This window comes from Pocillopora damicornis, chromosome 2, assembly GCF_964200805.1.
Source record: "Pocillopora damicornis chromosome 2, jaPocDami1.2, whole genome shotgun sequence".
Classification (NCBI taxonomy): domain Eukaryota; kingdom Metazoa; phylum Cnidaria; class Anthozoa; order Scleractinia; family Pocilloporidae; genus Pocillopora; species Pocillopora damicornis.
This window is the reverse complement of record NC_142671.1, coordinates 1415001-1430969: the sequence shown is the minus strand read 5'-3', so window position 1 is coordinate 1430969 and position 15969 is coordinate 1415001. Positions and strand designations below refer to the sequence as shown.

Here is a 15969-nt window from a genome sequence, read left to right as displayed (position 1 = left end):
ATCGAATTCAGCAAGTGTGCAAGTATATTAGACGGAAATCACGGCAACATAGGATGCAGTGCGGGCGTCTTGTAAGGGCGAGTAATCGTTAAAAAGCTCGTGATCGTTCATTCAACCGACCATGTTTGATTTGGAGTTACAGTGAAAGGCGGGGGTAGGGGGCGGGGAAGGACTAAAAGACGCATGCCCGAAGAGGCTGAGTAAAAGCGAAACACCCCCTGATTAGTTGCGCGTCACTGCATTTTTGGAAATAAGCAGGTAACCAATCAAAGGAGTTTATTGAAAAACCGGAAGCACTGTCTCCTGAAAAGAACAAACACACGTAGAGCCGATGAGTGAGGGGTTAACACTTGAGAATAACACTTGGGGGATTCGTTTAGTCTGTCTACAGCTGCTTCCTGTCCTTAAAAACAATCGGTTTCTAGGTTGTACAAAGGTTAACCTCCTCGAGAGAGAAATCGAAATTGACAATTTGCCCTCGACAGAGTTCACCACTTTCAACATGAGACATGGTTTGATGCTACTCTGGTTTACAGATTTAATGAATGTAACCGAAAAAGTTACAATTCATAGACCCAACGCTGCAACAAGAGATCCTTTGTGAAGTTTTATATGAAATAATTCATATTTGTACTGCGGTTGTAGATGAAAGTGAAATGTGATCATCGCAGTAAATTTTCCAATTTAAGCAATTGGATAGAAGAAGCCTGAAAAAAATCAGGGCTTCAACGGGATTCGAACCCGTGACTTCCGCGATACCGGTGCGATGCTCTACCAACTGAGCTATGAAGCCACACATTGGGAGCGAGGTCAATTTATTGAGTTCATATCTTCCCGTGCAGTGAAATGATGTGAAGTTTTATATGAAATAATTCATATTTGTACTGCGGTTGTAGATGAAAGTGAAATGTGATCATCGCAGTAAATTTTCCAATTTAAGCAATTGGATAGAAGAAGCCTGAAAAAAAAAATCAGGGCTTCAACGGGATTCGAACCCGTGACCTCCGCGATACCGGTGCGATGCTCTACCAACTGAGCTATGAAGCCACACATTGGGAGCGAGGTCAATTTATTGAGTTCATATCTTCCCGTGCAGTGAAATGATGTGAAGTTTGTGGCTTCATAGCTCAGTTGGTAGAGCATCGCACCGGTATCGCGGAGGTCACGGGTTCGAATCCCGTTGAAGCCCTGATTTTTTTCAGGCTTCTTCTATCCAATTGCTTAAATTGGAAAATTTACTGCGATGATCACATTTCACTTTCATCTACAACCGCAGTACAAATATGAATTATTTCATATAAAACTTCACATCATTTCACTGCACGGGAAGATATGAACTCAATAAATTGACCTCGCTCCCAATGTGTGGCTTCATAGCTCAGTTGGTAGAGCATCGCACCGGTATCGCGGAGGTCACGGGTTCGAATCCCGTTGAAGCCCTGATTTTTTTTTTCAGGCTTCTTCTATCCAATTGCTTAAATTGGAAAATTTACTGCGATGATCACATTTCACTTTCATCTACAACCGCAGTACAAATATGAATTATTTCATATAAAACTTCACATCATTTCACTGCACGGGAAGATATGAACTCAATAAATTGACCTCGCTCCCAATGTGTGGCTTCATAGCTCAGTTGGTAGAGCATCGCACCGGTATCGCGGAGGTCACGGGTTCGAATCCCGTTGAAGCCCTGATTTTTTTTTTCAGGCTTCTTCTATCCAATTGCTTAAATTGGAAAATTTACTGCGATGATCACATTTCACTTTCAAGAGATCCTTTTATATGATAACTAATAAGCTGCCTTTTTTCTGACAAGGTGTAAATAGGTGTCAGGAAGTAAGCCGCCATCGTCACGATTTCAAGGAGCGTGAGCGGAGTTAATATACCAAGCTTCCAAACAAAGACGCTGGTGGTAACACCGATTAGTTGTGATAATTTTAGAATTATCCCATCCAACAGTATGGTTAGTTAGGCAGGTTTGCTCCGATAAAGCTGAACTTTCCTTTTTGCAAAAGAAAACCGCTTTTTGATGGTCTTTCAAACGGTGTACCAAACTGACGTTTGGTCTGTCCGATGTATTCGTTGTCACAGTCATTGCAAGGAATAGAATAAGTGGCGTCGGTTCGTTGTTCTTTCGTGACAGGATCGTTAGGTTTGGCGAAAATATACCCCAAAGTCTGAAAAGGTTTTTGAGCAACTTTAATGTTGTGGCTATTCAAAATTCTCTTGGTGGGTTCCGTAACACCCTGAATGTAAGGAGTAACAGCAAAATAAGTCGCTGGTTCCCTTTCATCAGGAGTGCTACTAGTTGTAACTGGTTTTTGGCAGTTACGGAGAAAGGTTTTTTTATAGCCATTTGCCTTCAGGACATTAGAAACATAATTCCTCTCCTCAGCCTTCGAATCGAGTGAAGATTGTAGACAGTCAGCCCTCCTGAGTAAAGTTTTGGCTACAGACTTTTTATGGCAAATAGGGTGGTGAAAATCGAAAGCGAAGTATTTGTCGGTATGGGTAGGTTTACGGTAGACACTTGTCTCTAAATTACCCTTAATCCCTCTTGACACATTTTAATAAAGAAAGGACAAATGTCTATCCTTTTCACGCTTAAGGGTGAATTGGATAGACGGCTCTACTGAACTTAAATGCGATAGGAGGCACTCCGCCGGATACCGCAGAAATAAAATCATTGACATATCGTTTCCAGAAAAAGGGTTTAACTGGTGAAGTGGCTAAGGCCATTTGTTCCACGTCTTCCATTACCATGTTGGCAACGACAGCAGAGATGGGCGAACCCATCGCTGTACCAAAAACTTGTTGATAGTAGTTGCCGCTATATGCAAATTGCGTGGTTTTGACAGTGTAATCAGTATCCCTAACAACAGGCGACAAAATTCTCGCAAGATAACCATAAATGACATAAGTCGGAGAATGAACAAAAGAGACAATGGGTCTGAAAGGAATTCCCGGTTTGTGAATTTACGTAAGCCATAAAAACGTGGACTAAAGCCATCACTACTGTATAACATTTTGTACGTAGAGTCACTAATCTTACCAGCTTTTTTTCAAATCAAGCAATATTTTGTTTAACTTTCTTTGAGTTTTCAGGGACCGCGCAGCAAGTTTTCGAGTGGGGGGGGGGGGGGGGGGGGGCTAAAGAAGAATGTGTCGGAGATTGCGTGACTAATACAAAAATTTCAAGATAATTATTTCGAGCGAGACCCTTTAAAACATGCGATGATAGGATATTTAGATTACACGTCAATGACAGTCAGAAATCAAAGATGGACACGCGCCAAGTATCTCGTATTGATTGACAGCTTGATCGAAATAGCGCACATTTTTTATTAACGTGGCTGACACTTACCTATATAAAGCTAGTTTAACAGGTCAGTCACGAAAGAAAAGAGAATTAAATAAACTTCAAAAACTCATTAATAATTCATAAGCCCATTAACCTATCAAATAGTAGATAATACATCACGTGCAGTGACTTTATATCGATAAACCTCATCCTTATTAGTATGCGGTGTTTTATCAGATATAAAGACACTGCACGTGACTTATGAATATTAATTAATTATCAACACAGAAACTGACACAACAAATGGTGGGAACATATTTAATGTTCTTTCAACAAATTTCACACAGTAAATTTACTTTTGCACCAAATTAATAGTACAGTTGTGAAATACACATCTGGAAAAATTCTCTATTCCATTAGTACAGTAATCTGGTAAAGGCATATTAGACAATACATCATCTGAAACTTCGAATTTTTTTCTCGTATGCTAATTTCTAACGTTCACAAAAGCATAATTGTTATGAACTCTCTTGACACGCGCTTTTCCAAGAATGTTTTTGAAGCCGTTCAAAAAACTCGCAGCACGTGTTTTATCGGGTCAAAAACCACGAGGCGTAGCCGATAAAACACTCCTGCTCGTTTTTCAAACATTACCTAAAAGCTTTACAAAAGTGTTTAAAATGATGTAATATTATGGAACTGCATAAAATTATAGAACTATTAAACTTATAAAAACTAGATTAAATTGCGAATAAGGTCTATAAACTTACAACCATATAAAAGTGCTTAAAATGATATAGTATATGGAGCTACATGAGACTAGAAAAAAAACTAAGTTAAATTGCAAATAAAAGACTATAAACTTGCAAGGTAAAGAAATAAAAATAACAGAAACATAAAGAAATACGAGCAAAATTCCCTGCCGGCCATAAGAATGGATCATTTCGCGTCAGACCGTGAATATTGTCCAGTCCAAGCCAAAATTCACTAATTAGAAAATCACCGAAGCCATTTTTGTGGTCATTACAGGTGCAGTTAAAATCCACGGAGCCATTGAGTCTCTTCTGGAACACAGTCCCTCTCCTAGCGGCTGTTGTTAGGTCACAGTATGCCTGAAAGACACTTTCACCATCAGGGTCAATTGCATGGACACCACTGATTCTTTGACCGCTCAACACAGTTCTTAGGTATTGAAGAAGTAGAATTTGGTCTCAGATCAAGATAACAACTTGACCAACTTATCTCTTACATTTTAAAAACTTTTGATCAATTTCCATCATCAACAACATTATTTTTTTTCCAGGACTACTCTAAACGACAGTAAGAATACATGATCAACTGTTACTCCTGGGTTAAAACCATTAACCCTTTAGTTTCCAAGATTTGACTGTTAATTCTCCCCTCTAGCGGCTACACATTTCCCTGTAAACTAGTTATCAGAAATTGGATTTAGATCATGATGACAACTTCTACCTGATGAGCTTGAATATTCTCATTACCTGTTTGCTGGATAATGTAAGGATATTACAGGGAGAAGTTTCATGTTGATCACTTTTGGAAGTAAAAGGTTAATCAATATTTGCCATTGTTTACAACTTACCCCTGAATCATCATTTTTATTTGGAATAGGATTAAGTTTACTCTTCTCAAAATTCCCAAATATTCCTCTTCCCTGTTGAAGAAAAAAAAACCAATTGAAATATGAATGATTGGTAAACTCACTCAAAGACATTTCAGTGAATCCTATCTTGTATTTCATGGAAAGTAACTGGATAAATTTTTACTGATTAAAATTTTAAATAGTGAATTTCTGATGAAAAAGTTCATCAGCTTTTACCAAAGTATTTTAACAAGTAACCAATCTAAGAATACCTTTACAGAAGATATTCTCTTGTTTGTGCCATCCAATTTTCATTCAATGAGAAGTTGGTCTAGTCTTGCAGCAAACCTGAAGTTCTTTCGGCTGTCTTACGCATAAATGATTGAACAGTTGGAGATCTAGCGTACCCTTCTCGCTGTTACAAAGAGCTATTCGGCAAAGCTTGAAAGAGCAAAAAAATGGGGACGAATAAGTATGCATATATAGGGTAAAAAAACAAAGGATGAAAACTGCCAAAAAATAAAGAAATATATTCCAGGTTTCTTATGATTATTATCTCTAGAGCTATTTTAAATGAACAAGAGATGGTCATCTTAACCTGTCTTGTAAAGCCTTTGTGACAGCAACACTTTTCTCCTGTTATACGACGCAAACCTGGAATCTGTGGATTACCACTTGTTTAGTTGCCGCTGAGCCAATTCTGTTAGTAACAGAAGTTTGAGGGGGAAAGTTAAGCAACCTTCGCTGCTTGCACTCGATCAGCAACCATTAGGTTTTGCCAAGACGTTCTTAAGCCGCTTTGTAGCTCAAATAAAAGAGTTGAAATCAAAATTGCCGTTCAGCAGAACTAAACCAAAGGTCTGTCATGAGTAACTGTTAGATAGCTGCCCGCTAAATCTGTTTTTGCTGTCTTTTTCCCGAGACCCTGCTGGTCGCGAATTGTTGGGACCTTTGTAGGCGAAAAAGAGCCACTGCGTTTTAAAGCGAATGCACCTTATTTGAATGAATTAATAGAGTATGTGCAAAATACACATTGCCTTGAAATTTAGTCCGATGCCTCCCAAGATACCAACCTGAAATACTGTGTGGGGGAATTTCACTTTTCAAAATTGATCTCCCACAATGGCCTCCGACGTTATGCGTGTCGGTAGAATTTGATCAGCGACCTTGACAGAGAAATTGGAAAGCAACAAATACGAATATAGAAAAGTCTCTACACGTTTCTGAAGATCAGCCCTTCAGGTTTCAAATTGTGCAGAGGTTTTATTTGTGCGGTCAGTTTTAATATGCGGTTAATTCGCCCAAAGAAACACCGTCCATTTCGAATTGTCGCGCCCTATTCGGTTTATGATTAGATCAAGCTAAAACGAAATACATATATATATAGATATTTTTTTTTTTTTGTAGTTTAGAGGGAAAATACTTCAAGAAATACTGTTGCACGTAAAGTTTGTAGTAAAAGCAGGAGACTAGTTAGATCGTTACGTCTTTCTCACCACCATAGGTAAATGCTATGTGTACAGCCTTCCAGTCCCTTTAGTCATAATTCTAACATAAGAAATTCAAAAAAATCGGATAAAATTAAAATGATATATATCATAGTTTATAAAACAACTTATTTGCGGCTAAAACTGCATTTCAGTTTGAGGGATCTGTAAACTAGATACGACTGTCAAAACCAGGAACTCGATAAGAGAGATTACTGGTTTCGACGTAAACTATCAGCGAAACACCCTGTAACCTTAAATAGAAATTAACCAAAACAACTTACCACATCCCTCTTTAGGTAAAAAGAAATTAAACAGGAAGGGCTTTCTCATAGCTGTTTGGCTGTGATAACAATAATAATAATGATGATGTGTATAATGATAATATATAGATTTAGCCAAGCCTAAAAGAGAAGCTCTTGTTAGTTTATTTTCTAGCCCCTCATTACAATAAAAACTGTAATAAAACTCTTCAGCACTGGCTGAAGAAGATTTTTTCAAAGGGACTAAGAGACCAGTCCAGGGCCAGGGGATGGGGAGGGAAGGGAAGAATTGGCGGAGTCTGGAACCTGGGGACGACGTTCTCACAACTTGCGATAAAAAGCACGTTAGTTAGCGGTATCTTCAAGCAGCTAAGGACTTTTCGTTGTAGTTCCTGATGTTAAGAGCAAAGTTTCGAAGATAGAGAATCTTTTCTTCTTCGAAGGGAGGGTAAAATGTCAGCATCAGTTGAAATTACATTCTTTTGAGCGTGACTGGTAATTTTGGTTTGGGAAAATGAGCCAAAATTGAAAGAAACGACGTTAAACTACTTCGAGTTTAGACATCAACAGTCGATTGGAGAGTATACACGTGATAACAGTGAATTAGTAAATCAATACGTCAGAATCGTATGGGCTTCTATTATATCTTCTCTTGAAGTCGCCAGGTATGACTGCTTGCCCCATCATTTTTTCTCTAACGTTTCAACCTCCTTTGTTTCGCGTAAAAATTAAAAGGAAAAGTCATTTTCAACTCATGTTTGAACCCGTAATTTCTTAAAACTTTTCCTGTTTTGGCTATTATTGTTTCATGATTGTCCTCTGGCTGGAAATACACGGCGTCTCTCTGAGATTCTTTCTGTTATTTGATTCGGTAACCTCTGCTGTAACTACTTATAATGTGGGTTTCTTTAAGCCAACTGCCCATGATCCTAGCAACTCTAGCTAACGAAATTTGTCTAACATGTTTCTTACGCTGCAAAAGTTTGGTTTAAAAGAAGACAAGCTAGAGCTAAAGTGTCATGATTAAAACTTGATGACGAAGAGAGACTCGATCATGAAGACATTTGTGGAGAACTTAAGATAATACCTGGATTTCATTTTTACATCACAACAATCAATTCCAAACATCAATCAAGTTTTCTCTTTAGTTTTAAAGTTGGGTTGATGTTGTTATTGGCAATATTAAATGGGTTGAAAAGTTTTAGATGGTATTTTCTCATGTTTGCAAATAGTCAAATTTATTGGAAGGTACAGTTATTGCAACATGCTAACATAAAACACAACAATAAATTTTATTGATATGTAAAAAATTTTCATTTGACTACCTACTGGCAAGTAGTTGTATTATATTTCAACCCAACCGTTTTCCACAATTTGTAAACACCATTACAAAATAATTAGTCGAGGAAACATACGCCATGTTTGAAATGTCATGTCCACAGCAAGCGAACAGGATTGAGGTGAATTTATGTGGGAATAGCCCCTCTTGCCTGTATTGTTAATTTGCTAATCACTCCTGTTGCCAATGTAACAGAGAGAAGATTGCACGATCACAGCTCAGACGCTTCTTGCAAAATGTGATGACTGTCGATTTCAGAGATTGATTCTTCAGTTTCAAGCATTAAGAAAAAAAAAAAGTATCGCAAGAATGTTCATCGTAACCCGAGCAGTAAGTACGCCTCGATGTTGAGAGAAGAGAGAATGGCTCCATGTTTAGTAAGACAATTGAAATTATTTCCTTAAGTTCGTACGAATCGAGTAGAAAGCATGAAAACATAGCGCTGAAAAGTACCATGACTAAACAATGAAGTTCACTCATTCGGCAGTAGAACTAACTCCATTTTACCCGTGAGTTTATTCGCACCACACGTTTGCGGTCCATAATTTAATTCTCAGATATTTGACGGGTTCTCACATGACAATATTATCGAAATCAAATTACCGAGTCAGACTTAAGTTAACATGGACGTCGCTGACTCAATCTCATTTATTTCAATTTTGGGAAAGGCTACCACTTCGCTCTTAGGCTAAAACAACACTTCTTCCACAAGGCGTGATTTTTTTAAATGAACAGAGTAAATCCTACGATAGCTGACCGAAGAGAGAAAAAGGTAGAAACTTGCGCTCGCCATTCGCTATCATTTGAAGGCTTTTTAGGAAAAATAAAATCTGTAAGATAACTTCTTTTCCATTAACACCACGACTGTAAAAAACACTCCAAACGACAGGCCAAGAAATACCTTGAAGAATACGAACACTTTGAAATGTTCTTCGAGCGATGAACCGGCGCGAGGGTTTTTAGGCGATGAAGGCCAAAGTCATTGTTTTACCGAAACGTGATTTTAACTTTTACTTCTTGTTTTCTTTGGTCGCTCAGTCTCTTTCTTTTCATTCTATTTCCACTCAAAACCCTCTCTCCACAAACTTGAATCATAACAATCTCCTCCCGTTGACAAAGCTTTAACTCTGCCGGTATTGTTGCTTTGCGAGTTGATTAGAAATTGCAAAATACTGAGAATTACTATTCAACTTCAACCTCACTAGTTTGATTTCGCGCTCAAAACGCGGGTTGCAAATTATTTGCTTACGCAGCTTCATATCCACTAGCCGACTTGAGGCCCTCGTGCAATGCCTAGCCGTGTGCCCACGGTACGCTACACTGAAGCTCGACACTCGAGTATGCGCACTTCATTGTCATCTGCCGGTATTTCCTGGCGCACACTAATGGGGTATTCAAGTTACGCGCGCAATCGCGCCTCCGCTTACCTTCTCCCTCGCCCTTCCATTACGTAATGGCTAAGGTAGTGCCCATGGTACGGTTAGCCACGCATGCTAAAAGTAGCACCTTGTAAGGTCGGTCGTACGGTCTGAAGTCCAAATTTTTTGCTTGATGGGTTACTACTATTTCGTATAATTATGGGGCTATGCTGCGCGCGCTTCGCGTTGAAAATCTGGCTAGGCTTGTTTTTTTATTTTGGTATAGTCAATTGATTCTTGGACATTCTGTCTGTCGCACCTGAAATTCATATTTTCTTAGATCAAAGATCAAGTTCAAATGCCATCAATAAAAGCTTTAATCATCGTCCACGATAATTGCACTGACGACCATGTTCGGAGAGCGCTTGGTAAAAATTGGTGCTCAGAACCTTTTTACATTATGAGGATAACCATTGCACTTTGGGTCCCAGACTCCCTCCTCTTCGTTAACCGTTACCCGCTTCTTATTTTCGGTTTTAAAAACATCCTATTGCGTCGCAATTCGTCGATGTAAATAGCCACTGCAAATTTTGAACGTACATTACGGGAGTGGTAGGCTAACCATTAACCGTAAAATGGGAAGAAAAATAAATTAAGAAATAAGATGATAATAATAATAATAGTGATAATAGTAGTAAAAACAAATAATAGCCGTTATAGGTGTAAAAATTGTCAAATTTCACCGTCAACTGTCGATTTTATTCTGGTAACCACAAAGGAAATTAATTGACCGTTAAATTAGCTGTAAGATGGCCAAAGGTTTAACCGTAGTCGTTAGAGCCATCATCCCATTGAGACCCCTTCACAACTTTTAAGGAAAAAATTAAAGCTTCAAAGCTGCTATTTTTATTCTAACTGTTATGCAAAGAATATATCAGTGAATAAAAAGAAGAAAAAAAAACTTCTTCATTTCAGGTGCCTCCATTGTCTTATCAATACTTCTGGAAAGTTCCTCAACTTGATTAAAAAATTACTGTTTGTCAGCAATTTTACAAAAGAGTGAGAACAGTGAATAGCTAGGTGTCAGTATTTTCACAGAGGTTTACGTCATTTAAAGTCACTGATCTTCAATACTTTTACTGGACTATGGCATCGTCTAAAATATAACTACTTAATTCCATGCTTCTATTATACGTTGGCATTATTCATAGTGACGTATATATTATACTATGCTAAAAATTAACTTTTAAGCTGATGGTTGACGTGTTGGAGAGCCTCTCAAACATGTTTCCTCCCGCGCTGGTTCCACCAATGCAATGGTACTTGTGGTCTAGAACTAAAAGTTTAAGCTTGGCAATTCGGTTGGATTGCTTAGAATACGGGTCGCTGTCCTTCGTCGGTGAATTGCTCGTGTTGTGATAACCACTGGTGGTGCAGATAAAATTCAGACTAAAGCTGATAGGAGTTATTTGGTTTTCTAAATCTCTCACGCTTTGATTGGGCTTGGTGTCTGGGGAATAAAATTGAAATTTGAAAAATAGAAATTGAGAGAATTATTACTGCCACAACGACGGCATGTTCAGAAATCCCTTTCCCCCGTTTCTCTTCTCCCCTCCCCCCCAAAAAAAAATGGATCGTGGAAATCTACATTTCATCCATAAGGTGGTTGGCTTAGGATGAGTAGTTGGAGTGTAGTTCAGAGTTAAATTAAGGTTGATAAAAACGCTTTGGCTCTTCAGATCTTTAACGATTTAACGGGTTTGGTTTCCTAAAGAACAGAATATGACAACAGATAATGTTTATTTCTCTGATAATAAAAATACAGAAAGCAAATGTAACGCTGAGGGTGATGAAAGAATGGTGCGTCTTGCTTGCTAATGCAATATCAACAGCTTGTTATTTTAAGAAAAGGTCAGTGATTGTAAAATTTCATATCAGGCTGACAAAGACCAAGGAGAGACGGAGTCGGTAACACGACTTATAATATAAGCGAAATTGTTTTTGGTTTTTTTTAGTAAAAGAGCTAAAATATCCCACAGGTCATTCTTTCAGGGAATTCTATGTAGCTTCATTAGAGGATAGCAACGGGTTAAACTCCAAGTATAATTAAGGCCAAATTTACAGAAGACGAACGTGATATGTGTATTTATGAACCAGCGGGGGGCAAGAACAGACGAAACGTGTGATTTTCTTCTTTCATCTCACGATTTGAAGGATTACTATTTATTTTTGTGACGCGTAAAATGCGTTTTAAAATATACATGACGCGGAAATTGCACGTGAAAAGGGATCAGGACACCCCCTCCCCCTCACCCTTTTGCTATCCTCTTATTATATTGCAATACTAAAAAAATTCAATTTGAAAAAAAATGGGGCATGAGACTATTAGTTACACCAACGAAACGAAGAACTATTTAGATAATGCGATCTTGATGACACAGCCTCATGCAATGCTAATGTTTTTTTTTTCCTTTTATTTCTACGCTACTTTCATTTAATTTACCAGTCATCACCTGAGTGTTGTCCTTGTATTACTTTCCTAATCTATTGCTTACCTTGTGGACCAATTTCGACTGATTTTCTTCTGCAGTGCGCAGGATATGGATTTCCTGCTTCACACGTGTAGTTCCCGAGTTTCTCTACCGTCAGGTTTTTGAGCATTAAAGTACGTCTAAGTTTTAACACCATTGTTCTACCCTGCACACATTTATGTCCAACTGGCTTGCCTTGTGGGTCATACCATTGAATGTACTCGGTCCATCTATCGTAATATCCTGCATCAATACTCCTGGGCTGCGCCATACAAGTCAGGTTTACCGCTGTACCAACAGCTAGTTTCTGCATTGGTGGACTTGTGGAAATCTCTACATCAGGTATTACTGGAAGAGGGGGAAAGATAAAACCATTAACAAGTCTTATGGCACGTGAAAAAAATTGGCAACAGCCATTCTGAACTAAGTAACAATAAAACGAAATAAAAAATAATAAAGAAGAAAAAACCTGCCTCAGAAAAACCAAAAAGTGCCTTCACTACTTACTAGGCAGTTTATGGTTGCAATTTTTGCCGGTGGCTTGAGGGAGATGCAGCAGACCATTCATGACTATAAGGACCACCAGAAAAGATTTAGAAGCGTCATATGGACAATAATTGAGTCCCATTTTAACCACGTTGGCAAGAACCCGTGAATGTTGCTGTAATAGCCTGAAAGGAAGATTGCTCGCTTAATATAGGAAAAATCTCATTCTTAAAATAACATTAATAGCTTTCTCTGTTTAGAATTTAATTGTTGAGCAACTGTTGATCACATGATTATTTATAGAAGTGGGCGAAAACGAACCTTGCCTGGGCAACCCAGTCACTGTCGAATCGTTTTAGTCTGGCAGTTAGGCGATTTTATTCTATTAATATAAGTGAGTGATTCGTTTCGATTACAATCATTGAATTTTTATTTTAACCCCAAGGAAAGAAATAAACCGTTCTTAGTAAAATGGCCAAAATTTTAACCGTTAGCCGTTGAGGTCATCGCCCCTTTGAGACTCTTGTTTATATTCAGCAGCCTAACAGGTCTCAGTCGGATAATTGTAAATTTATTTCTGGCGAAGTTTGTCATCACATGTACAAACATGTATGCTTAAAACTCTATACCATAGGCGTAGAAACGGAAGAAGAAAATAGTGATAAATGTGAAAAGTACATGTATAACAGATGCTGAATGGGTTGATTGTGCTGAATGTGTGCAAGCCACTTACCTCGACTGTCCTTCGTGCTACGGGCAAGTACTAAAGAAAGTGCTTTGCAATATGGGTTTTATGCTCAATCCCTCGGAAGTATAGTCTTTCGAGGCATGTTAGTTTAACTTTCCGCAGAATGTTTGTCATTTTACCAAGCATTCCAATGATAGTGACAGTACTGTATTCAAACCTATAGACAGCTTCTTGTGCTTGAAATATCACGCGAACAGCTCAGCGACGTCTGTCCGTCATGAACGAGGGCCAAATATTTTCCCATCTGGCCCGATAAGCATTTTATCATATGACCACTGACTTAGTTTTGAGAATTTCGAAAATTTTGTTGCAACTTCAAAAGGACGCGATAGACTGACGCACGTGGGAAAATAGCAAGACGATTCTAGAACAACAACAAAAAAAAATAAATAATAATTGAAACAAAATCTTTTCTTTCTTTTTTCGAGTCTAAATTCGCAATTCATCAAAAATCATATCTTGTATTCTCATTTTCAGTTCACTGCTATCACTCTTTTTTTTTACATCAAAGTCGTATGAGTGCATTGGGGCCAGACGTCAACCCTTTCTGCCTATACACTTCAGCTTTCACTATGATTTTGTAAGGGATTGCGCAAGCGGAGCCAGACAGATCATACGATAAATTTTATCATTTTAGTGTGTATTTTCTTTAGCAAGCTGGGGTGGCTATGCTTAGTCACTTACTTTCTTATCAGTTATGTTTTCTTAATCACGTCGGTGTTGGGCAATCTTGAATAAAATGACACCCAAAAGCGGTATTGACTAAAGTTGCAAATTAAGAGATTGCCTAGCTTGCTAAAACGTGCTGGATCGTATTTCTGTATGGTTCACGAGCAACTTTTTCCCCTAAGTACGTAATGACAACAATAATAACAATTTTGTACAATAGGAGGCAAACCTCTCCAGCCATGTCGCCATCCTCATAGTAGTGCAATCGAATATGACAGTTGGATCTTCGTTGACAGACTAAATTGTGCAATACAGGCTAATTTTTGTTAGGGATAAAAAAAATAATTAAAGAGTTGTCACCGCGAGAGCAAGAGTGAGATCTTGCTGGAGAGAAGAGATTTTGATATTGAATATGATTTCTTGCTCAGCTGAATCAAGTCGAATTTTCCTACGTAATCAAGATGATATGAGTCGTAAGAAAATGTTTCGGTTCACTTCTTTTGCTTGCCTGGCCTTAATTAAGGTGTTAGGGTTTATCAGAGAATAATGCGTCAAAATAATGGCTAAAAAAGGCTATGTTCACATAGCAGGTAATTTAGTGTTAACAACTGGGTTGAAAACGTAAATTAGCCACCCTAAAGAGTAAAAGAGCTGACGTTTCGAGCGTTAGCCCTTCGTCAGAGCGATGTTCACATAGCTAACATTCTGGTAAATTTCAGTTTGCTTAGCTCAGTATTGGAGGGAAGTGAAAATATTGCTAAAATGTGGACCTCTTTAATGGCAGTTACTGGAATATAGGTTGTGGAGCCCTAAATCAAAGCATAATAAAGATTTATAATGAAAATTAACTTATTCACAAACGAAACAAAGCAAAGCAAAATAAAACGAAACGAAACGAAACAAAGCAAAGCAAAGTAAAGCAAACCAAACCAAAAAAAAAAAAGCAAAAACAATAACTGATAAGTAAAATAAGTTATGAAATACGTTTGGAAGATTTGAACTGACCTTGGATACTCGCGAGTAAACTGATAAGGAACTTACGAAATATCTCATGACTCCACTAAATTCCAAAAATTCAATACAGCAGGATGCGAGCATGCATAAGAGGCCAGGTGCAATAGGCTTTTACTTTGCTTAGTTTGTGAGAAAATGTGTCATCAGTTCAGTGAGACAAGTGCACCCGGCGATTTTTTACCCTACCAAAGGCGCCGTTGTCCTGCCTTGGAGCAGGACAAATTTTTGTCAGGCGTGAAATCTGAAAGTTTTTGTTCTCCCGTTCTTTCGTATTTCTAGCAGAGAGAGATAATGTTTTTGGTTTACTTGTAGAGTTTTTTTACAGGATCCTCTCTTGCTTTCCTATGGTATTTTGTTGCTATTGTTGTTGCCTTTGTTATTAATCTGTAGGGTTGGAATCTCTTGCTCCATAACTCTCTACTTGAAAAGCTGTTTCAACTGGAGATCCGAGATTTATAGCTTTGTTTCTTATACGATGATTTAGATAGATTGAATAGTGTTCTTCAGCTAAGCTCGAAATAACAATTAAATAACTAACTTAGTTTCTTCGACTTTGTTCGTTGGAGGAAGCTGGTCGTTATTCGGTACTGGTTTCATTTTAACCTTCTGCGTGATGATCTCTTCTTTTGAATAATATGTACGCTTCGTTTTCGCTTAAGTCGCATACACTTCCCTCGCGACTATAAGTTGCGTTTAAAGTTGACTAAATCAACAAATCTAACAAATCAAACCATCGACGATAAAAAATTGGGAAAAAAATAGAAAAACTTAAAACCGTCTGGGTTTCAAATGTCTTAAGAACTAACTCAAATACCTAAAAAATAATTTACATCGCAATCGCATCGGTGTGGCGTTTCTCAGATTTTTGAATGCTTCCAATAATTACTATCTATCGTAACTTCCTGTCAGTTTCACAAAAGGAGAAGTAGTAGTTGTTATGTCTTTGGACTTATCAAAAGCGTTTGACGTCATCCCTCACTCTCTTCTTCTAGCCAAACTGAAAGCTTATGGATTCCGTGAGGAAATTTGCGCCTCTTCGAGAGATTATTTGAATGACAGATCACAGAGAGTCAAGATCGGGGATGCTTTCTTTACCTAGGAAACGAGTCAGACGGGGAGTACCACAGGGAAGTGTATTAGGACCTATATTATTTAATATTTTCTTAAACG

General features: G+C 38.1%; 1 protein-coding gene across 2 annotated transcripts; it reads right to left on the bottom strand.

Moving 5' to 3' along the window:
* Positions 1-10088: 10088 nt before the first annotated feature.
* On the bottom strand, positions 10089-14084 carry LOC113680747 (uncharacterized). 2 transcript variants are annotated; one of them, XM_089195017.1, is made up of 4 exons: positions 13801-14084; positions 12390-12553; positions 11907-12230; positions 10089-10861 (listed from the first exon to the last, which is right to left on the bottom strand). In XM_089195017.1, the coding sequence occupies exons 2-4, from the start codon at positions 12508-12510 to the stop codon at positions 10584-10586; spliced, it is 723 nt and encodes a 240-aa protein (XP_089051143.1). In that variant the 5' UTR covers positions 12511-12553; positions 13801-14084; the 3' UTR covers positions 10089-10583. The 2 variants fall into 2 exon arrangements, with proteins under 2 accessions (XP_089051143.1, XP_027053583.2); XM_027197782.2 differs by lacking the exon at positions 13801-14084 and adding an exon at positions 13102-13665.
* Between the last annotated feature and the right edge of the window lie 1885 nt (positions 14085-15969).